The sequence below is a fragment of the Corella eumyota genome, chromosome 6 (genome assembly GCF_963082875.1).
Source record: "Corella eumyota chromosome 6, kaCorEumy4.1, whole genome shotgun sequence".
Taxonomy (NCBI): domain Eukaryota; kingdom Metazoa; phylum Chordata; class Ascidiacea; order Phlebobranchia; family Corellidae; genus Corella; species Corella eumyota.
In genome coordinates, this window is record NC_137495.1 from 11,851,567 (window position 1) to 11,876,101 (window position 24,535).

The 24,535-nt window shown below is 30.3% G+C and overlaps 2 protein-coding genes and 8 non-coding genes across 10 annotated transcripts; 4 read left to right on the forward strand and 6 right to left on the reverse strand.

Annotated features, from left to right (window-relative positions):
* Window positions 1-3,295: 3,295 nt before the first annotated feature.
* LOC145757192 (5S ribosomal RNA) lies at window positions 3,296-3,410 on the reverse strand. The gene has a single exon (XR_014285267.1). It is a non-coding gene; the product is annotated as a 5S ribosomal RNA (ribosomal RNA).
* A 169-nt stretch (window positions 3,411-3,579) lies between these two features.
* Window positions 3,580-3,697, reverse strand: LOC145757193 (5S ribosomal RNA). The gene has a single exon (XR_014285268.1). It is a non-coding gene; the product is annotated as a 5S ribosomal RNA (ribosomal RNA).
* A 169-nt stretch (window positions 3,698-3,866) lies between these two features.
* On the reverse strand, window positions 3,867-3,985 carry LOC145756637 (5S ribosomal RNA). The gene has a single exon (XR_014284746.1). It is a non-coding gene; the product is annotated as a 5S ribosomal RNA (ribosomal RNA).
* Window positions 3,986-4,147: 162 nt separating this feature from the next.
* LOC145756929 (5S ribosomal RNA) lies at window positions 4,148-4,266 on the reverse strand. Its single transcript, XR_014285024.1, has one exon. It is a non-coding gene; the product is annotated as a 5S ribosomal RNA (ribosomal RNA).
* Window positions 4,267-4,435: 169 nt separating this feature from the next.
* LOC145757030 (5S ribosomal RNA) lies at window positions 4,436-4,554 on the reverse strand. The gene has a single exon (XR_014285118.1). It is a non-coding gene; the product is annotated as a 5S ribosomal RNA (ribosomal RNA).
* Window positions 4,555-4,718: 164 nt separating this feature from the next.
* On the reverse strand, window positions 4,719-4,837 carry LOC145757180 (5S ribosomal RNA). The gene has a single exon (XR_014285259.1). It is a non-coding gene; the product is annotated as a 5S ribosomal RNA (ribosomal RNA).
* A 286-nt stretch (window positions 4,838-5,123) lies between these two features.
* On the forward strand, window positions 5,124-5,195 carry Trnae-cuc (transfer RNA glutamic acid (anticodon CUC)). Its single transcript has one exon. It is a non-coding gene; the product is annotated as a tRNA-Glu (tRNA).
* Window positions 5,196-5,378: 183 nt separating this feature from the next.
* Trnat-agu (transfer RNA threonine (anticodon AGU)) lies at window positions 5,379-5,450 on the forward strand. The gene has a single exon. It is a non-coding gene; the product is annotated as a tRNA-Thr (tRNA).
* Window positions 5,451-15,816: 10,366 nt separating this feature from the next.
* Window positions 15,817-23,213, forward strand: LOC145755858 (uncharacterized). Its single transcript, XM_082572093.1, has 2 exons — window positions 15,817-17,410; window positions 23,164-23,213. Exons 1-2 carry the CDS (start codon window positions 15,817-15,819, stop codon window positions 23,211-23,213), a joined length of 1,644 nt encoding a protein of 547 aa, XP_082428219.1.
* Window positions 17,776-20,422, forward strand: LOC145755217 (uncharacterized). Its single transcript, XM_082571446.1, has 9 exons — window positions 17,776-17,856; window positions 17,935-18,049; window positions 18,174-18,296; window positions 18,394-18,474; window positions 18,586-18,642; window positions 18,926-19,125; window positions 19,511-19,670; window positions 19,906-20,015; window positions 20,296-20,422. Exons 1-9 carry the CDS (start codon window positions 17,776-17,778, stop codon window positions 20,392-20,394), a joined length of 1,026 nt encoding a protein of 341 aa, XP_082427572.1. The 3' UTR covers window positions 20,395-20,422.
* Window positions 23,214-24,535: the final 1,322 nt, after the last annotated feature.

Here is a 24,535-nt window from a genome sequence, read left to right on the forward strand (position 1 = left end):
TAAAAAGATTCAATCAAAATGTGTTTGTTTTTCTGTATCATTTTTTAAAACCCAATTTGGAATTGAAATGTTAAATATATTATACCTATCTGTGAGCTCGAACAGCCCTTTTTGCACAAAAGCACTTCGTAGTTTCCTGCAATGTGTCCGTACTACATCGAATAGCAAATTTATTAAGTGTGGAAGTTGGTTTGGTTTCCATTTAGACTTTGCTTTTAAAACGTTATTTATAGACTCGGAATTTCTTTTTGTACAAAACACGACTACGGACATACATTTCGGCAGTAGGGAACTTATCTTTAAATAGTTTTAGAAAATACATGACTAGCATTAAATTCAACATCATCTTGTAAGCGGATTAAAGACTCAATAATTTCTTTATCTGCTATTCGGATTAACTCCGATCACATCCTTTAAATAATGGACCAAATTATCCTTTAAATGTTTGCTACACAACACATGGTGGCATTCATTAAAAGCTTATATTGCTACTTCGTGCATTGCTTTAAGTGGGCGATAATCCGATTTGCTATGTAAAAATTAAGGGCTCGAAAATATTAGATGGTTGCTTGATACAGGTATACTTTTTCCAAATTGAATGTTTTGACAGCTCCAAAAACTGTGTATCCAGAAATGCAAAACCGTTTATTATTTTCAATTTGTTCGTCTGTTGTACAGTAATGGCCTGTTTTTTTTTCTAAGCGAAACTCACATTAAGGTTTATTTCCTTAAGGGCTAAATTTCTGAATCGGTAGGACAAGCAAGCCACACCTTTTTATATATAAACCGTAAATTCAAATGCAATATAGCCCAAGCCTGATGCTATGAAACGGATTTGTTCCTTGTCCCGGAAAAAGAAAGAAGGATTTAGTGCTCCCTCTGTTTAGCCAATAAGTGGAAAATGCCCTGTTGTCGGAAATACCAACCGGAATTTAAGACCAAGGACAACCTGTTCGAGTGCGTCCAATGCCGAGACACTCGATAAAGACACTTGATAGAATGTCAATGCAGCGCCCTGAACCCTCTACCACCAAACTCTTCCAGCAGACCCTGCATAAACAACAAATGTGGCCAAAAGGTAATTAACTGTAACTGTAAAAAACACTCGACAATTAATATTAGTAATTCGTACCCATATGTTTGCTAATGTGGATTCGAGTATGAGTGAGCATGATATTGGGAAAGGCATAAAACGAAATAAACTCAGTCTTTAGGTATTAAGTTTAACAATTTATTATAAGTATGGTTTTACCAATTGTATCGTTTAATGTGGTCGGTCTCCAAGATAAATTTTAAAGATATTTAATTTATTAAAACATAAAAAGTCCATATCGCATGTTTGCAAGAAACCCACTGTACACTGCAAGATCAAAAACTATGGGAAATGGAATACGGGGGCGAAATACTATGGTCGCACGGCACAAGTTGGAGTAAGGGTGTGCGATCTGTTTGTCTAAGACTATAAATACCAAAATATATGACGTTATTAAGGATACAGAGTAAATTTATTATTCTAAACATTAAAATTAGCGACGTGCAATTGACTTTGGCTAGCATATATGCCTTAAAACAGCAACGAGCCATTTTTTTGCAAATTTATTTTTGAATATCAATAAAATAACTTGTTAGGATATGATAATTGCGGAAGATTTCAACCAAACACTAAATAACAACCTAGATAAACGTGGTGGCGCTTTTACTTACTCAAACAAACTAGCGCGTGCTAAACTTGTTTTGCCAATGCAAATATCCAATTTTAAGACATAATTACACTGTTAAAAGTTTCGTAAAATTTACTTACGAAATTGAAGTAATTTTCTTACAGTTGGTTTTGTCAAGGTAAATTAGTAAAAGTTAGTAAAACTAACATTAAAAAGGGAGTAAAGATTTTACTATATCATAACGTTTTAATAATGACAGTTAAAAACGTTAACTTTACTTCCAAAAACGCTGTAAACATTTTACTTATCAAGTCCGTTTTATGGAAAAACGTAAAAAAGTAAAAATTTACGTCCAAAAGGTTATAATTATTTTTCTATTTATCAATTTTTTTTTAAATGAAGTTTTTATTTATAAAAATGATATGCTTGTCAAAGTATAGAAAGCTAACCTAACCCCTTTAGGTTAGTTTTCTATGGTCAAATAAAGTTTATGTTATGATAATATGCACCACTGTTAATTTACCAACTGGCAACTTGTCCTTGCGATAATATTAATAATCTAACTATTTTTAGTATGTTGAAATAACAAAAACCGGTCTGTATTGCGACTTAATATTTTTAAAAGTAAATTTATTAATTTTTAGAAGTAATGTGATTATAAACTTTAAAGGTGAATGCCCTTTATATATTATAAATGTATTTTCAAAATTTACTTTTAAAGGATACTGCAGACATGGCTGACATTTTGACCCTACATTAATCAAAAATACCTAACAGCCCGGTACTTCTTATATCAGGTAAATAAAGGATAACCTTACTTTAAAACATTTTACTGGTTTAAAAAATAATAATAATTTGTAGGTGAATCTGTGGGAAGTGGAAAGGCATTTTTTGTATGCATAGAGAAGAATAAAGTTGCAAAATGTAATTCCTTTGACATTGCAGTTACCTACCTTTATGCAAGTTACTTCGTTTTCAACTTAGCTCATCCAAAAGAAATTGGAAATTGCCTTAAAGCTGGAGTTTTACCAAAGGTGAATAAAATACTTAACACCTATTCAATATTATGTTTTAAAGAAATAAATTTTTTATAAATATATGTATATAATATTTGATATTGTTGGAAAGACTTTTTTGTTTTTACAGGTTCATTGCTGGAGTTCAGGCTTCAGGAAGCAAAAAAAAGAAAAGAGGGAATTTAAATTTCAATAATTCAAAAAGGTTGTTCAAAGCTTTTCAACAATTGTTCAAAAAAGTTTTTTTTAATTTGTTAAAAAATTAATAGTTTATTTGTATATATGGTAAAGTCCCAAAGAGAAATTATTGTCAAAAAAGTACCGAATATTTTGAATTTTGCCATACATTTATTAGTGTCCAATTATATATATTAAAAATACCTCCTAATTAAATATAAAACTTGTTTTAAAGTATGTTCTTTTTAGTCATTAATTACATTAATCTCATTAATAACCGGATTTACATTTTTTACTTAAATTTAAGTGTGTATTTTAACTACGAAATACATAGCTTGCGTCGCTAAGTAATTACATCTAAATATATTAATTTCCAAATATTTTAATAAAAAATAAATGATACATAAAGTAATTTTAAATATGCTAAAAAAACTTTTAAAATGCCTACGACACCCGATATTCCCAGGCGGTCACCCATCCAAGTACTAACTTGGCCCGACGTTGCTTAACTTCCCAGATCGGACGAGATGGGGTGTAACGTGGTATGGTCGTAGGCAATGTGATGTGGTGAGCCTACACTTTTAACATTAACCATGTATATTTAAAATAAAATATATGGCTAGCGTTGCTAAGCAATTACATCTAAATGTATTAATTTTCAAAAATTTTGATAAAAAATGACTTATACATAAGGTACTTTCTAATATGCTAAAAAACTTTTAAAACGCCTACGACACCCGGTATTTCCAGGCGGCACCCATCCAAGTACTAACCGGGCCCGACGTTGCTTAACTTCCCAGATCGGACGAGATGGGGTGTATTCAACATGGTATGTTCGTAGGCAATGTGATGTGGTGTGCCAAGGCGTTTAAATTTAAGTGTGTATTTTAACAACGAAATACATAGCTTGCGTCGCTAAATAATTACATCTAAATATATTAATTTCCAAAGATTTTAATAAAAAATAAATAATACATAAAGTAATTTTAAATATGCTAAAAAACTTTTAAAATGCCTACGACACCCGGTATTCCCAGGCGGTCACCCATCCAAGTACTAACCGGGCCCGACGTTGCTTAACTTCCCAAATCGGACGAGATGGGGTGTATTCAGCGTGGTATGGTCGTAGGCAATGTGATGTGGTGAGCCAACACATTTAACATTAACCATGTATATTTAAAATAAAACATATGGCTTGCGTCGCTAAGCAATTACATCTAAATTTTTTAAAAATTTGTAAAAAAATGACTTATACATAAGGTACTTTCTAATATGCTAAAAAAACTTTTAAAATGCCTACGACACCCGGTATTCCAAGGCGGTCACCCATCCAAGTACTAACCGGGCCCGACGTTGCTTAACTTCCCAGATCGGACGAGATGGGGTGTATTCAACATGGTATGTTCGTAGGCAATGTGATGTGGTGTGCCAAGGCGTTTAAATTTAAGTGTGTATTTTAACAACGAAATACATAGCTTGCGTCGCTAAATAATTACATCTAAATATATTAATTTCCAAAGATTTTAATAAAAAATAAATAATACATAAAGTAATTTTAAATATGCTAAAAAACTTTTAAAATGCCTACGACACCCAGTATTCCCAGGCGGTCACCCATCCAAGTACTAACCGGGCCCGACGTTGCTTAACTTCCCAAATCGGACGAGATGGGGTGTATTCAACGTGGTATGGTTGTAGGCAATGTGATGTGGTGAGCCAACACATTTATCATTAACTGTGGATATTTAAAATAAATGACTTGCGTCGCTTAGCAATTTTATCTAAATATATTAATTTTCAAAAATTTTGATAAAAAATGACTTATACATAAGGTACTTTCTAATATGCTAAAAAACTTTTAAAATGCCTACGACACCTGGTATTCCGAGGCGGTCATCCATCCAAGTACTAACTGCGCCCGACGTTGCTTAACTTCCCAGATCGGACGAAATGGGGTGTATTCAACGTGGTATGGTCGTAGGCAATGTGATGTGGTGAGCCAACACATTTATCATTAACTGTGGATATTTAAAATAAAATAAATGACTTGCGTCGCTTAGCAATTATATCTAAATATATTAATTTTCAAAAATTTTGATAGGTACTTTCTAATATGCTAAAAAACTTTTAAAATGCCTACGACACCCGGTATTTCCAGGCGGCACCCATACAAGTACTAACCGGGCTTCTATTACAGATGAAATCAAATTTTGGTTCTTTGCTTATGCAAATATTTTCATATTAACATACCGAGTCATAGTAATATATCTCCAACATGGTCTAGGGTTTAGGATTCCTGGTTCTCACCCAGGGGGCCCGGGTTCGATTCCCGGTGTAGGAATACTTTGCTCAGTTTTACCGTGCATTTTGAAAATATGATGCATAAATCATTTAATTACCTTAAAATTATAACAAATTGAAATTAATTGGGAAATTTTTAACAAAGGGGTACGTATTAAGATATTTTACTTTGTGAAATACATTTACTTATAACGACATAACTAATACATTGTCTTTGTTCAAAGGCGGTATGGCTTAGTGGTAAAGCGCCTGTCTAGTAAACACGATATGCTGGGTTCGATCCCCAGTAGCGCCTACTTTTTCACCGCTCAACCATTAGAGCTATTATAAAACCCTTTTTGTTTATTTTGATTAATTTTTGACAAAATTAGATATCAATTACTTTCGTTACATTATATTTCTTATAACTGATCATGAAATTAAGGTACTATAGACGATATTTAATTTCCAAACTAAACATTGTAAGTTTTTAATTTTAAATTGGGTATGGTAAATCGATGTAGTTGGTTTATAGCCTTTTTTAAATATTTTCGTGACAACCATAATGATGAACAGGTAACAAATGTGATTTTTGTTTAAATCATTATTAGAGGTAAGTAATATTAAAATATATACTATGTTACCTAGCAGGACAGATAAAATGAAACTTTAATAAGCCAAACACACTAACAATTTAATTTAAAAATATATGAATTAAAAAAAAAATCAGATAAAAAATTTATAGATGCAAGAAAAAAAAAAAAAATTCTTTTTTGTATCGCCTTATCGCCTGGTCATTTAAGTTTTTTCCTTTTTTCAACATTCTTAGGAAGTCACGTGATTTGTGTTTCGCCTTCTTTGTGCTATATTTTTTGTGTGGTAACTTGGAATGATTTCGGAATTATATTTTTAGTACGTCGTAAATATAGAATACGATTCGCCCTTTTCTAACAATTCATAAATGGTCTTTAGTTAGTTAAGCCAGTATTGTTTTTGTTAATTGTTTTTCTTGTGTACTGAATTTGAATACATTGTAGAGTATTTCAATTGTTGTGTCAGTTGAGTTAGACAGTTGCAATTCTGGGCCCATTATCGGCATTATTTTTATATTAACTGGGATCAATCTGTAATCAAGGGGCGTATTTTATTCTCCGATCAACCTATTGTTGGTCACGTAGGGTAAGGTTAGATAAACCATACACTATTCGTCGAAAAAGGTGTCGGAAGTATGTTGTGGTTAAAATTAAAAAATTTTTTCGGCAACTTGACTTACGAAATCTAATAACATATATAAGAAGAGAACGCTATTTAGGCTTGCAGCACACTTTGTAATGCAACAGGTCATTGAAAATTATGAACATGACAATGTAAGCATAAAAGAGTTAAAAAACTGTAATTAGACTTTGGGCTTGTTCGGGATTTAAACCGGAGATCTCTCTCTCACCCAAAGCGAGAATTATACCTGTAGACCGATGAGCCGCTATGTTTAAAATATTAAATTCAAGCGATTGCAAGGGAATTGTTGCACTTGGTTGGTCGACTTGGATGTGAGAAGTTTCGATCTTCTTTAGGGCAAACTAAGTCTTTAGTTGTTTTTATTTACGTTTAAGTCTTTAGTTGTTTTTATTTATTACATCTCCTACACAGTCTAGGATTTAGGTTCCCTAGCTTTCACCCAAGTTGCCAGGGTTCGATTCCCGGTGTAGGAAATGTTTCTGCATAACGATTAAAGTTAATGTGAGTTTATAATAATTTCATGATTAACTTATCCCAGATTAACGTTAATCGCACTTTTATCAATCAAAAAAAAATACCTTTAAAAGGTAATTTAGTTTCGGACATTATAACAAAAATAAAGTCAATATTTAAACTGTCTATCTAAAACAGTTAAAAATCTAAAATTTTTCGATTTGGCAACCTTCCGATTTGTGAGTCTTTTTATTTTAGTTTTATTACTTTTTTGTGTAATCGCACTTAGAGTAGATGGGAGTTTAGTTTTAGACAGAGAAAGTTTTATTTTTGTTGATAAGTTTTGATTATATTGTTTTGTGTAGTACCTATTATCATAAAAGAACTTTGGTGAGTATTCTGTACAGTTATACTATCTGAATTTTTTTTAAGTCATACCCAGGCTTCTGTAGAAGCAAAAATTGTAGATCAAAAAACAAAGTACGCAAGGTTGTAGAAAGTCTTGATCAGACTGTTTAAGATAAGATTACCTGTACTATGCATTGTAAGGATAACCTTACGGCTATTTTAAAGAGCAAGGCCATGTTGTTGAAATATTGTTTAATAAACTCAAACTCGGCGACAAAAAGCCGTCTATGCTTTTATATTAAACGATAAAGTGTGTAAACTTCATACGAGATGAGACAACCTTGAGTCTAATCCGGCACCTTCTTTTTAAAAGTTGCCACCTTAGATTACCCTTGTTCTCGAGCAACGCGACAACATGTCGTTTAAGACTCTTGCGGACACTGCGGATAGTTTTATACTTGCAGTATGAAAAATTAATGATTCCCGCCCCAGGACAAGTCTTTTTCGCCCTGAGAATAATCAAGAGCTTTTTAACGAATTATTAGGCAAAGTAATAGCTAACTTTACTCAGTAAATAAGGCAATGGTACAAACGAAGCCACAAAACACTAATGGTATAAAACAGCCACAAGCATATATTTTCCCTAATAACCTCCAGTTTATTGGCACATAATTAAGAATTAGCTCAGATTTTTTTAAATTGTCATGTTGCTTATTTAAAAAGCAACCAGGCAACGCAATAACAAAACCAGCTTGCTATTTTTATGGCAAGTCGGGCAAAATCTTAAATTTACTTATTTTTTATGTAATTGCTACAAAGAGACAAGGCACTATCTTACTATACCATATAATCTACATAAAACATATCTGCAATGTAATAACAGACTATATATACAAAAAAAGACTAATGACTAACCGACTATGTACAACACCTGACCAGTGACAATCTAAAAAGTTAATATTACTTTTAATCCTTTACTATTGATTGGCACATTTACTAGTCTATTTCGCAGATTGACACATAATTTGTGATATTTTTTCAGATTGGCACATTTTTTAGCATATGTGACGAACGTGCAACCCCTATTGTGTTTATATTGGCAGCGTGGTGTAGTGGTAAGAACACACATAAGACTGGGTCGGAGTAACTTATGTTACTCTATGTTTAAGTCACGCATTCGACTTTTCCACGAGGATAAAGATATATACAAAAAAAAGTTAGACAATAGCAATGCCAAAAATGTCTCCCTGGTCGAGCACGACAAATGTACTTTTTTGTATATACAGATAAAAAAGATTATATTTGTGAATTTTTAAGAGTAAGGGTCTTCTTGGACTCAAAAATGGATTTTGGTCGTGTAAATGTTTATTTTCTGGCGATAATAAAACTTGTGACCATGAATTGGTTACTGTGCTAAATCAATCTAGATCTGCTTAAAGAAAATATTCAAAGGTAAGGAAAATTTTTTCACAAATACATGGTAAAATATAAACATTAAAGAAGTATAATCAATAAGTGAACAACTAATTTTAAACATTTTAGCACAAAATTGTTGCCAACAAAAGAAGATGAATTTTTGATGAAATACTACCTTTGCCAAAAACGAATCCCAGAAGCTATATTTATAAAGCTAATGTAAGAGCCTTCCTTCACCAAACTGTTTTATGCCAATTGAAAAGAATTGTGTCCTCAGTGCAATGGTAAAGAGCTAGTAGAACATGAAATCAAAACAGCTTCTATCTATGGATTTAAAAATATTACAAAAGGTTTAGTTCATTTAATATTTTACTAATAGGCCTACTGAAATTTAAAAATAACAAAAATTTTAAACCAATATTGAAAAAAAAGTGTGATAAACTAGTTTACTTAACTATAGTTAAAAACAGAAATTAAAATATATACAAAAAAATGCTCCTGATGTAACTTTGTTATCCAAAAACAGGATTTCATATTTACAATAAACAACTATATTGACTTGCAAATTAATTCAATACCTGATTAAAGGAATTAAGGTAAAATACAGTCTAAACAAAAACAAACAGGCATTCATTCAATAATACTTATATAAAATAAGAATATTTTACCTTAACCAAGTTAGTGTAGAAACTGGAATAAAAATGCTTTTTTGAGAAGAGAATTTGGACATCACAAACATCTTGAATGAATTTTATCATTTTTGTGCTTTACCGAATATTGAATACCAATTTACCTGCTTAAAATGTGGACCAAGGCCAAAAATCGTGATTGCTGATGGAAACTGGCTGCATTTTGTTCAGAAAAGGTTTTAAAATAAAGTTATTGAAATACCAATATTGCATAGACATCTTTAAATGAGTTAAAACAACTTTGTGGGGATATCGGAATCGATAATACTGGGAGCTCTGGGGATTTAATAAACAGATTAAACGAAATGGTTCTTTTCAAAGATATTAACCCAAAGCTTATCGACAAATAAAGAAATGGGTAGCAAATAATTTAAAATGTGTGTTTACAATTTAATTTATAATTATTATAATGTTAATAAATATTTAGGTAGAGTTGTGCATTTCCAAGTGAGGTAGCAATGTATTTCAAATTTATTTCGCGACAGGAAAGTGCAAGAATTATGTCGATGCTATTTTGAGTTTTGCTAAACAATCTTTAGTTGTGGTTTTAGATATTGCAACTCAGGTAAACCTTTAAACTGATTTATCTGAAACTTAGCAGCATTTTTTAATATTTTTACTAAAAACTCTAAACTACCTTTTAATTAGATAGCACAGCATGAAAACAACCAAAAAAGGAAACTTTTTTTTCTCCATATCTACGTCGATTGTTTCAGAAGACCAAAGAAAACTTAAAACTGGCAGAGGAAAACTTACTTGAAGAAGTTGATATATTTCTACCAAATTCAGCAGTAGCCTACTATAGTCCAAACGACAAATTTCACAAAAATTTAAAAAAAAAATCCAGAGAAATCATTTCGCAATGTTAAACTCTGCAAAAATTTGCTTTCTTATTTAATATACAAGTATTGCAGAACAATATAATGCCCAAACGAAAAAAGACAGGTGGGCTCAATTTAATAAACTTTTAAATATTTTGTATATTAGTTATACCTGTTTTATACATTTAAATCTTTTGGGTTTCAGACAATCTTATAATTTGCTTGTAGTTGTAAGCCCAATCTTGTCTGGGCTTACAACTACAGGCAAAAAGTATAAACGAAAAAAGTCAAAAACGAATTAGCAATACTTTGATATTCACGGCAATAATTCAGTCATCCATCAGTGTTTGTAACTGGGTCTGTTGCCGATTCATCTTTTTTAAAAGCTAGTACTTCTACCAATGTTGACTTGTTGAGAATTGACTCTTCTAATATTTCAACAACTATAGATTTTCCTTCTTCTCCAACAACATTAAAACTAGCTACTTTTACACACTATGGGTCGAATGCAGAAAGTGCGATTAACTTTAATCCGCGATTAATAAAGTCTCGGCTTGATTACCTCCAGGGGAAAGAATTGGAATATGGGTGCATTCTATAGCCCCAACAACTCCAGGAAAAGCAGCAATTTGATAAAAAGATTGCTTTACAGAAGGAAAATTTATAAAAATATTTTTATGGGAAACTATTATTTTAGAAATTTTGGAGACAACTCTGCACACCGTTAATTGATGGCACCCGATTAAATCGCCATCACTTCGCTGAAAATGACCAGTGTAGTAAAAGCGAATTGCTACAAGTAAAATTGGAGGAATTGCATGCTTTCTTCTATCTAAACCAAAAAATAGTTTGTTAAATAAAAAAAAAATAGTATTTTTTGAGAATCGATATTTACTAAAGAATTGGGTATCATTCCAACACATAAAAGGATTTTGGTGGTCTGGCAAAGATACAAAAATAGTGCAAAATTCCTAACTAAGGTATATAAGGTAATACCTAACTAAATATTAAACAAAAAAATCTTAACATCACCGTGATATATGTTATTTCAATATAACAATTTTGTATTATTATACGCTGTTTCACGCAAGGAAGTTGAGGAACGACTTTTGGCTATATTTTTTAACAGACAACGTTTAAGTACAACCAAAAAGTTTGTATTTAGTTTAGTTTTAGGTTCTACTGCATTGCTCGAAATATCAGTTTCCAATCAAGCATATGCCAGCACAACTATCTTTCTGCCATTGAGCTGGCAGAGAATTTTGCTTGGGCGAAATCATAAAAAATAATGAATTCAAATATTTTTTAATCGTAAAATACAAGAAAAAACGGGGTAAAATAACCTCCTCAAAAGGAAGAAATCAGAACCAAACCTAATATAAAATAAGTTTACAAGGTTTTTAACATTTTAAAATAAAATTAAAAACATTGAAAAAATTGTTTAACGCAGGAGTAAACTTTTGTACTAAACTAAAATACATGTTATTATCGACGTCACAAATCGGGGGTTTTAACAACTTACTTATCATGTCGCTCCGATTTTTTTTTATATTTTGTGGAAAACAACGTACCCAAACACGACATATTTTCAAAAAAGTGAATAAAATATTAGAAAGTGGTCAAATACAGGTGAAAAGTTTGTATTTTAGTAGTATATGCTATATAGGTGACGTCACAAATTGGGGGTTTTGACATTTTACTTATCATATCGCTCCAATTTATTTTTATATTTTGTAAAAAACAACGTGCCCAACCACGACATAGTATTAAAAAAGTGAACAACATATTAGAAAGTGGTCAAATACGGGTGTAAACTTTGTGTGACTGACAAAACTCAAAAAGGTTTGTGTTTACAATTGTAAGTATTAATTTTTATTATATATCCTTTAAAACTAAGAATCGGCAACAAAATGTGGGTATGGTTCATTAAAAAAAATGTAACGAACCTACTAATCACAACATATGATTATATTTCTTAAAACCTAAAGTTTTATTAACTTAGCTGTGATATGACACCTCACCTTAATTTTTAGAAATTAAACGTTATAAATCATTCTAGCAAAGATTAATTTTTAACGGTTCGATGTATTTACATTCAAGTTACTTTTAATTACTTGCATTTTTTTTCGTTATTTTAAACCCTGCGTCAGAAACTGTGACAACCATTTAATAGGGCATTCTTTTTTTAAACAAAAAACCATAGCAGCTTTTTAAAGTAAAATGGTAAATTTATATTTTATGTGCTATTTTTGCTTTTAAAAAACACAGCCAAGTTTTTTTTATTAAACTATGTTATTATTTACCTAATAAAATATTGGTATGTTACTCATTTAAAATAAATCCACATAAACTTATTTTAATTTTTATAAAAAAAAATACTTGATGTTGTGCTGAAAAGCTTTAACTTCCTTTTTTCGATGTTTAAAGTATATCGAATGCTTTTAATTATAACTTGTTTATAAAATTTGCAGTTTATATTTAACATTTCTTGTCGCATAAAAATTTATCTGTTTTTTTTTTCTGGTATTGATTCATATTTTAATCTAGTCATATACGCTTCATATTAAGTGCATATACTTAAATTAAACCTGGCAATTTAGTTTTACTAAACAGACGCCACCAAACAAACATTAATTTGGACTTCAAAGTAAATTTAGTGTTAATTTTTTTTAAATAGTCGGAATCTCATATTCTTGTACACAACCAATCATTAAGGAACAATCAAAATTATTAAATTTGCTACTTGTGCAAAATCATTGCACAGATTATCAAGGAAAAAGTACAAAAAAACTATTAAAATTTAGTCGACTTTTTTCACATTCGCGAGTTAGAATTTGCATAAGCTGTTGATTACAGCCGGAAGATAAACAAAAGCCTAATTTAACATAACTGTCATGATAGGTTTACAAATCTTCGTGGTATTTAAAATTTAACGTATTATTTTGAAGTAATCAGAAAAAATTATTTTTAAAATTAACTACCAACTTCATTATAGTAAAATAATATCAGGCGTTACTGAGGATTAAACCCAGGATCTCCTGGTTATAAGAGACAGACGCTTTACCACTAAGCTATAAAGCCTCGGTGACTAAAAAATTAAAATACTGATTCAATTCAAAAGTTTTTTTTAAACAAGTTAAAATTTGTTATTACTAATTATGCAATCTTGTCTGGTAATATTCAGGCAAGTGGTGGGCAATATAAGGGAGTTTTGAAAAAACACTGACCTTTAAGATTTTTTCTGCAATCTAGTCCACCATCTAGCAAGATTTGTTAAACGTTGTCTTTTAAAAAAGATAAGTGTACTTTCCAAGTTTTTTATAGCCTAAAGTCGTTCATCAACCTGTTTAAAGAAGCTGGTGATGCACATGTTAACGTTTGTAAAACTGTTTTTATATATATATATGGGCAATTCTTCGGTAACGGAATTACAAAAACTGTGGTTAACAAGCTTATAATTATTTTTTTCCATATAATTTAAATAATTCCTAAAGTTAAAACCACTCCTATATTGCTATACCAAATTTTTAAAAGCATAAAAATCAAGTTCGAACTTGTATGCTTCTTAAAAATCTAAAAATGTCTGGTAACGGAATTACGTCAATAAATCAGATAACAAAATTTGGTTAATACCTTATCTGAATTCGTCTGAATTTTATAAAAATTAACTTAAATTAACCAAGTGTAAATAATTGTCATTATTGAAAGAAACAAAGAGATACCAAATTTCTTTAGTTAGGGTTTAAAAAATATTTATTTATTGGCAAGATAACATTAAAACACCTGGTAACGGAATTACGCTATAAATAACAGAATTACACTATCTAACTTTGGCATGTAACTTTTGTCTTAAATTTACTGAATATTAGGTAAAGTTTAAAAAAATATTTTCAGGTACTTTTATTATGTAAAATAAACCTACCTAAATACACCTAAACAAAATCTCAGTAACGGAATTACAAAACTAAAATATTTGTTGCACTTAAACGTATTCATAGGTATTTTTTAAAATAAACTCTTAAACAAAACAAACCTAATTTTAAAATCTCTAACTATCATTTTGACAAAAACTATAAACATAACTATAAAAACAAAATTAACAAACAAAAATAACACATCTACAACTTAAATGGCATCCTATTCGTTAAAGTCAAGCTGGCAACGTCGGTCTGTCTGTGGCTCTTTCATTATCTTTATAACTTGAAATAACTCAACAGTGTCAATATCATCTTTGTCTGGCCAAATATATTTGCCAAATTGGGTTGGTTTAAGGAACTTTACAGTAAGTGTATCATTTAAATGGGCTTTCACAACTTGACCATAAAATTTTTTTGAGCTATACTGAACTTGTATCCATTTATGCTGAAAGTTAGTTGGTGTCTGAGGTGGTATCGTGGTTTTTAAATTCATTTTTATCTCCACAAGAAAGTTGTGCATTTTTTTTATACTAAGAGCATGCTCCTGATAACAGATCTTGAAGGGGGCCCCAGCTAACACCCAACGTTATTACAACTTTCAAAACGTTAAAAAAACGTTACTTTAAAGTTGCCAGAAAAAAAAGTTAAAGTAAATGTTGCAGAAAAGTTATATTTGGGTTTCTTTTTTTTATGCAACTTTTAGAGTAATATAACGTTTTCTTTACGTTATCTAAATGTATTACAAAAACGTTATGTTTCAGGAAAATAATAAAGTTGTTTTAACGTTTTTTTACATATAAAATTAATTTATTTTAAAGTAACGTTGCAATCCGACGTTGTTAAAAATGTTTTAACAAATTATTAAAACACCGTTTAAATGTATATATTTGTTTTTAAAATCACAATAAACATTTGCATTTACTTATGATTCACAGAATTTACATTAAAGAGAGTCAAACATATTGAGTGTAAAACACTTAGATTTAAGAGTTATTTAATTGTTAAAAATCAAAAATGTTATTTTATTATTTTAAGTTAACAAAATTTATTTAAAACAAAGCTGGCATTTTGCCTTTTTCAGTTCCATAACCTCAATTCTATATAACAAACTGATTCAAACAAATTGTGGCGTAATTTTGGATTGCACAATATTTCGTAATCTATTACGGCTTTGATTCACCGATTGCCTTTTTCGTTTCAGAAAATTGGCGCGTGCAGCAAAATCTCTCTCTTTTCGGAGTTTAAGAAGTTAGTTTGGTAGCACACGTGTTTAAAAAAAGTGAAAGTTGAAACTAGTCAGTAACAGACTGACAGACAAGAAATAAGTTTTACCGTTTAAATTATATGAATCTGTTATTAAGAAGGGTTTTTTAATGCTTTTATTTAGTGGTAGTTTAAGCTTACTGGGTAGTTTTTCGTAGCCTTAGCAGTCATAAACAGCGCAGCTCTTGCCATGTTAATGCTTGGGTAACTTTAAAAATGGTGTGCTAATGTCACTTTTAAGAAATGTACATTTAAATTGGGGCCTGAATGGTTTGTATAAATTTTAGTTTTGTTTATTTGAGTAAGGCGGTTTGGTAGTAATAATAAATTAAATCTTTATAAATAATAATTTTAACAATATTTAATATTTTACTATTTGATTGTTTTTTAAAACATAGAAACTGGCTATCTAACACTAATGAACTTTTTTTAAAGCTAAATAATGTATTTTAAACTTTTTTGTGTGTTGAATAGGGCTAAGAAAAAAGTATTTAAACAATTACAGTATATATAGGGTAGTATCAGTTAAACCAAATAAAATGGATAAAATAGAGAAGCGAAAGCGTTACAAAAGGGATTGGATGCGTATAAAAAGGAATAAAATAAAAAATTCTAAAATGCAAGAATATCTGAACTCTATGTGGCATAGCTCAGATTCCGATGAAACTTTTGAAAGTGTGTTTTCCAAAAAACAAATAGATATTGCCACTGTTACAGTAGAAAGTGTTCATGAAAAGACATATTCTGGTTCCAGTACGTTTAACGCTGTAGAACATAGTCTTAATGAATATGGTGTGGAATTAAAGGCTTTGGATGGTCTTGATTCAAATAATTTTAAAATTGATTTAAAAAACTGGGTAATTGGATATCAAGTAAAACACAACGCGGTGGATCATCTTTTAAAAATACATAAAAATTGTGGATTTCCCAACCTTCCTCTTACATGTAGAACTTTACTCTCCACACCAAAATCCATTTTAATTCAAGAGAAGTCTGGAATGGAATTCTTTCATTTTGGATTAGTAAATCAAATACAAATGTGTTTTAATAATTCTAGTAACATTCCAAATCCAATTTACTTATCATTTAATATTGATGGACTGCCCCTTTTTAAGAGTTCCCAAAAATGCTTTTGGCCTGTACTTTGTTCTACAACATCAGATAACCAAGTTAAGGTTTTTCCAGTGTCTGTTGCTTTTGGCAGTTCTAAACCGACTAATTTGAACTTTTTGGAAAATGTTATTTGTGATCTTAATAACTTGATCAAACATGGTATTGTTATAAAAGATAATTTAGTTCACGTCAAAGTTCATAGCATTATATGTGATGCACCAGCTCGTTCTTTAGTAAAAGCTACAAAACTTTATTCTGGTTACTATGGTTGCGATAAATGTACTGACAAAGGTATTTGGTCAGGCCGGGTTATTCATAAACAAAACCAATTTATTAAACGCACAAACAAGTCTTTCCGAATGCAAACGAATATTGGGCATCACCATGGTGTATCGCCGTTTTGTAGTTTGCCTATTGATATGATTAAACAATTCCCCATAGACTACATGCATCAAGTTTGTTTAGGTTGCATGAAAAAATTAATTTTATCTTGGATGCGCGGAAATCGCAAAGTTCGGCAAAGTAGTACACAAGTTAATGAGATTTCAAAGCGACTAATTCTCTTTTCAGGAAGCATACCCAATTGTTTTGCAAGGAAACCCCGTTCTTTGATCGAAATTGACAGATGGAAGGCTACTGAATTAAGACAATTTCTTCTTTATACTGGGAAAATTGTTTTAAAAAATATTTTGCCCACAAATTTATACACTCATTTTTTAAAATTAAGTTCAGCTATTGCAATATTGGTAAACCCTTCTCTTACTAGTTGTTTTGCAAATTTAGCTCATAATTTATTGTCATTATTTGTGAATCAATGTAGTTCCCTATATAATGAGGAATTTTTAGTTTACAATATTCATTCCTTAAATCATCTTACTGATGATGCAAAATATTATGGAAGTTTAGATAATTGCTCTGCTTTTTTTTTCGAAAATTACATGCAAACTATAAAGAAAATGGTACGATCCGGAAAAAGTCCTTTAGTTCAACTTGTAAAGCGGTTGGAAGAAGTTAAGGTTTCTACAAGGAAAAATTTAAGTAAAAATGTAATACACACAACTGCTCCCAACAATGCCTATATTTTAAATGTTGGAAAATCGAATTTTGTGTGTTTTGAGGTTTTAGAAAAGCAACCTAATCAAAATTATTTGTGTCGTGTTTATAACAATTTAGTACCACTTTTTACTTCACCTTTAAACTCTTCTTTATTAGGTGCTTATACTGGTGATATAAATAAATATTTTATTAGAATTCTACAAATTGACAATTTGCAAACAAAGGCGATTTGTTTTAAATTAAATAATAGGGTTATTTTTTTAGCAATCCTACATAATATTTGTAAATTGTAAACTTTTGTATTATAGACTTTTTTAGCTTAGGCAAAAATGCAATTTGCAATTGTTGTGTTTAAAAAAGAAGATAGTGTGGATTTTATTCATTACAAGTGGCTGATAGAAAATGACAATGTAAATATGTTATTTGTAAACTACCCATATTAGTGCTTTTGAACATTTTAGTATAAAATTTATAATGTTTTGTTTTAGCTCATCACAGAATGTTATTGGCCCAAAAGTGGAAGTAGGAGTAAGGCAAAAAAGGGTGTGTCTCCGGACCCCGAATGTTGGGATAAATACGAAATTCGAATTTTATCATGGACAGGTGCAGTGTTTATACAACTATTTTATATGCAATTGCAAAAACTGGAGTATTTTAAAGTGTATTTTGGTGTATAGAGTAAATTTCCTTACTATGCTATCTTTTGATCTGTGATATTATGTTACAGATAATTTCGATAAGGCAGTGTCCAAATGTAAGCAGGCCATGGAAACTTCCAATATAGAGACTGATGGTTCGGATGATGGATCAAGAAAGCGAAAAAGGCCATCAAGATTTATAGAGAGTGAAGGTAGTCGTAATTAAACGTGTTATGTATTTAAGTAATGCAATATTAAGATAAATAATTGTATAATTTTGTAATATCAACATATATCTAAAAATCTTAGACGACGAGCCTTTGATGCAGCCAAAAAAGCCAACTAAGATATCTACCCCGAATGCTGAACTACCATTGGGCAAGCGTGATAGTAATTTTTGTTAATGATTTTATGTTATTAACTTAGTGTTGCAAAATTTGGGTAGGAATTTTACAGTCAACTATGTTTTTATTCTTATAACTCTTAATATTGTTTTCGTAGAAAACACCGCCACAATCATTTCAGAAATACAACAAAAAACTTGTGTAGATTTATTGGGTATGTAATTTTTTGTGTATATTTGTTTTTTTGAAGTATTTGATACTAATTGTATGTACTAAAAAAATTTTTAATAAAATAACGAAATCCCAACATAACAAGTTTACGACGGCTGACTTGAAACAAATTGTCAAATATTCTGATTTGGTAATAACCGGGGTGGTTTTATATGAATGTACGAAAATCATTAAGCTTGTAAAATATTATTTGCTTTATTTAAAATACTAACAAAAAATTGAAATTACTTGTGCATTCGCCTGCTTACATAAGTTTTTTATTTTAGAAAAAATCTTACAAAATCAAAACATACTGCTACAAAATCAAAAAGAAATAAAAAATTGGATGGATCAAAACAATGTACAGTGGGCTAAATTTCCGGAAAAGGACTTTGGGGTCGACTTTTTGAAACAACCAGTATCAGATGTGGACGAACTAATGAAGTTAGAAAAAGAACTTGAAGACAAAAGCAAATGTCACCAAATGGTTTGTTTTTTTGTATATATCTTTATCCTCGATGTGGGAAGGACAAATGTACGACCCAAACATAGAAGTAACAACAGTTACCCCGACTTAGTCGCAAGTTATCCTTGGCAGTTTAGGATATTATAGATTATAATTGCCTGATAATTAAGCTGATGATTAAGTGCTCAGCAGGAGTTTATACTGTTTGTACCGCCTTACTCAAGAGTTCTACTACATGAGAGCGCTGGAAATCAAGCCCTAGACCTCATGTAGTGTGGGGAGTGTTCTGGCCACTACACCACGCTGCCGATTTGTGTTTCAGGAATGTTTTCCATTCTAATAAATAATTTGTAAACTCTTTTGTTAATCGCATTTCTATTAAAATAATAAATAATTTAATTTTTAGATTAAATTTTTGGTCCGAGGAAAGGGCGACACTCTAGGTGACTCAATACGTCGATTTCTCAAATTCATTGGAACTAATGCTGTCTGGTCAAAATATAGTTTCAAGGGGAGAAAGGGCAAGCTGTCTTTTTATCGCTTGATGTTGTATCGGTGTATAACAAGTAAGTTTTGGTAAATAGTCACTTGTATTAGCTTAAATTACTGTGGAAGCAAAATCGCCATTTAATTGGTTAATTTCGGCTCTGAATATTTAATTTTACTTATTAATGTTACTACACTCAATTTTGATAACAACTAACCCTTTATATTAATTTCCTCTTTTTATTATTTTTAACTTCGGTGTATACTATATTGTGATTTATATAATTGTTAACAAATATTAATTTATTGGTGCAGGTGCTGCAATTAAAGCACATCCAAGCATTGAGATCAGAATGATTGAGAAGGAAACCAAAGAAGCTCTCAAGCATGCTCCCAACCGACCTGGAGGGTCAAATTACGACATGGTAAGCCAAACTGACAATGGCTAAAATATAGTTCGAGAAATTGTTAAAAGCATTACAAATATCAAGATGTGATTTTTGCAACAGTCAAGATAGTAATCAGTATTGCATAATGCTTTATCAAATCAAGGCATAATTGTAAACAGAACAATTTCGTGTTACAGTTTTACCTGCTCAGTTGGTAAATGCATTTGAGTAACATACGCATTTGATATTTTATAAACAGTTTATTATTTATATCTGTTTGATTAGTTTTGGTGTTAATATCGATTTTTTTTTACAGAAAACAAAAGACACACCCTCGTCTAGTTCCAGTAACACATCATCAGACGCCCTAACTGTCCCTCTCTTTTCTTCTGATTCAGAAATCGGATTTTATTAGAAAATTAAATAAAAAAAATGTTCTTTCAGAATATTTGTGTTTGTTCTGGCAGAAACTTTAGAAAGTAAATATGTTATGTAACGTTCTGAAAACGTTTTAATTACAATAAGAGTTTTGCAAGAAACGTAGTGAAAATACGTATATCTAACGTATTTTTTATTAAAAAGGGTAACGTATTCAAGTCGTTAACAAAACGTTAATTTTTAGTTGCGAAAAACGTTTAAATTTGGGTGCTATAACGTTTCACACAAACGTTGTTTTAACGTTTAGCGGCGTCCACAGATTTACGTCCAGCTAACGTTTGTTTAAAGTGTTTAAAAACATGTACAGTACGTTATGATAACGTTAATTTGTTAGCTGGGGCAGTACAAGTAACAACATGCATTGATTTAATATTGGGGATTGGAAGCACGTTAAAACAGATTTTGTTAAACTCTTCTACAGAAGCTTAAACAATCTTTTTATCACAATGCAACACATTTATATTGGGACATTTTTTATTTGCTACTGAAACTAATTCCAAGTAGTTGGTGATTGTAGCTTGCCTAGTCAAAATGGCTGTGTGTACCTGGCGCTTAACCACAGCGCCTATGCCATCTACGGCCCCCTTTCCATGACTTGTAGCAAAAAAAATTCCAAGTAAGGTTTCTTTTAAGGGTTGTCATGTATGCCAGTAAAAATCTTTGTTTGAATTGGGTAGCAGGTCCATCAGAAAATATTACAATTTTGTTAAAATATCTCAGTTTTTTATCAAAATGGGTAAGTATCATTTTTAAAAAAATATGTACAGCATATTTATCATGATGTAAATAATTGGAAGCTATTGCCAATGAATGTGTTCCTTCTTTTTCATACGCACACACAGTAAAGATAGTAATTTGTGTTGCGTTCCAATGTGCTGCTTGAACTTCATCCTGATATTTTGTGGTAAAATTTTCAGCAAAATCAATCTGTATGACAATTTTCTCCTCATGATTGAATTCTTTTAATGTGAGTATGTTTCAAAAAGTACGGAATTTTATTTTTTAATAAATCAAAACACTCCTGCACTGTTCCCTTTGTTATTACCTTTGCTGCTTTCCCCTCTTTCATTTGCCACTGCAACCAAGACACCGATAATTGATTTTGAGCAGTTGATGGAGTCAAAATGTTTAAACCAGGACATTTATCACATTTCCCTGTCATGCACTTTTCATTATTTTGATTACATACTATACATTGTATAAAGTCTCTAAATTTTAATGGAAAGGAAAGACCAAATTGGTTAAGGCATTGCAGCAATAAACGAACGTTATCGTGATACTTACACAGGCAAGCATTGTGTGGAGTATTTTTTTGAGTATAAACTTGAGGAGGGCGAAATTTGGCAAAATTACTAAAGGAGATTTCGATTTCTGGATTTTTATTTTTAAAAACTTGGTATGCTTCTTCCAAAGTTGTGGTGAGATAATGTTTTTGGAAAGTCATTTTTTTTAAACCTTTTTTTCTAACTATTACTGTATCTTTTATTCCAGCACACATGTATGACGTATTTAAATAGAAGTCTGTTATAAGTTTTTTTTTATTTAAATGTAAGTCATTTTTTGTAAATTCTGGTGAAATTTTAATGTCTGTTTTTATTTCTTTAAAAAGCGAGCTTAACACAGCTGATTTTTTTGAGGGTGACTTCGGTAAAACTTTTTTAACTTTTTGTTTTGCTTTTCCGAGTGTTTGAGGTGATTTTTATGAACCAGTTATTTTTACAATTAATTTTTTATTCCTTGTCAAATTTCTGTGTTTTTCAACTCTTTCTGCATTCAATTTTTTGGCCAAATTTTTTTCTGCTTGGGTCATATTTAACTTTTTGCTGGATTTTCTTTCCCTGTCTTTCAATAATATCTTAGCATACTTTTCATTGTTAAGCTTTAAATTATCTCGATATCTTCTCATTTTTTCTTTTGCAGACAAAGGCATTTTAATGAATAAGCACTTCAGATTAAAAAATGTTTAATAAATTAGGTTACCAGATAGTCAAAAACTTTTTTATTTCCAAAAAAATTTTAGAATTATTAACAATTAGTAGTAAAAGTGATGTCACAGAAACAATATGTTAGACCCAGTCAAATGGGTAATTATGCATTTACTACATGTCTAGTGGGTAAATTGGTTTAAAATATTTGTGTTAGAATGCAAATATAAGTTAAAAATCAATTTGTTAGTATGTTTATTTAATTTTTTTTGACAATATAGGTACCCATAAAACAAATTATTAAATTTCACAACTACATTTTCACAAAAGCTAAAAAATGGATATTTATTACAATTTTATTCTATTTTTTAACTAATAAAACTAATTAAAATATTTTAAATCATTTAAACCGGGCAAAATAAGCATTTCTACAAAATTCTTGATGTTGTAATTCCGTTACCATAATTTTTGATAAAATTGATAAGGAACTTTAAAGTTTAGTTTTTATTTATATTACTTAATAACTAAAATCAGAGAATTAAAAATATTAAAAGTTGTATTTAATTAAATTTCAAGTTATAAAACTTTTTATGTAAATTCGGTAACGGAATTACCTATGTTTTTACATGTTAAAAACTAAAAAATTGCTGATTTTTAAATTGTAATATATATTTTGTTGTTTGATTTATGTTAGGCATATGTTTAAACCTCTTATACTAACACATTACAAATCTGTTGTAATCTGTCTTGTAACTTTTATATTAACTTAAAATTATTGCTTAAAATAGCCATTAAAGTGCAAAAAAATTTGTACATTTTAAATTTAAAAAAAAAATCACTTATAAAAAATTATTTGCCTAAATTTTTTTAAATTTAAACTTTAAATATCAAAACCAAAGAAACAGGTAAGTTAATTAAACAAATAATTTAAGTTGATTTTAAAAAAAAAAACACTTTCCCAATGAGAATTGCCCATATATATATATATATATTGAAAAAGGGGATATCCCATACAATTATTGTTTTTTTTTTAAAGAACGCAATGATTGTGTCAAAGTAATTTTAAATTTATCATCACAACAAGCAAAAATACTTACAACCAGATTTATTTGATAAATAAAATACGATTTAAAATCATTTAATCATTTTTAAAATTAACTTCTATTAATAAATAAAGATAATCATAAACATTAACTAATTAAGATTATCAACTAAATTATTAAATCAAATTTTATGTATTTAATTATTAGATAAATGTTTATTATTATTATTTTCTTTTTAATTTAAAAGATTCCGGTTCGAGTCCACCCAGGATCAAATATATAATCGTCTTTTTTTACAATTTTGCTTTGCAAGTTTGATAGAAATGTCGCAAATCAGTCGTTTCTGTGTCGCAATCATTGGCGCGTTTAGCTCTTTAACCGAAAGGTTGTAGGTTCGAGCCCGCCCAAGGACGAAACTAGTTTTTTCCCATTTTTATTATAATTTTGCTTTGCAAATTTAATAGAAGTGTTGCGAATTAGTCGTATTTGTGTCGCAATAGATTGGCGCGTTTTGCTCTAAACCGAAAGGTTGAAGGTTTGGGCTCATTCATGACGAAATATATTATTACATTTTTATTATATTAATTTTGCATTGCGAATTCAAAAAAAGTGGGCGAAATAATCGTCTTTGTCGCGCAATCGGTCAGGGCGTTCAGCTGTTAAGAGAAAGTTTGAAGGTTTGAGTCCACCCAGGGTCAAATTTATTTTGTTACATTTTTATTATTATAATTTTGATCTACAAATTTAGACCAAGTGTGGCAAAAATGTCGTCTCTATGGCGCAATCAGTTAGCGAGTTTGTCTGTTAATCGAAAGATTGGTTGTTCGAGTCCACCCAAGGTCAAAAATATTTTGTTACATTTTTAACATTATAATTTTGATCTTTAGATTCAATCCAAGTGTTACAATGTATGTCGTCTCTGTGGCGCAATCGGTTAGCGCGTTCGGCTGTTAGCTGAAAGGTTGGTGGTTCAAGACCACCCAGGGACGAATATTTGTTTGCTTCATTTTGATTACCATAATAATGTTTTGCAAATTTAATAAAAACGTCGCGAATCAGTTGTTGTTGTGTTGCAATGGTTGGCGCATTTGGCTATTTACCAAAAGGCTAACCCAGAGATAAAAATATTTCCTTTGCAAATTTGTTTGAA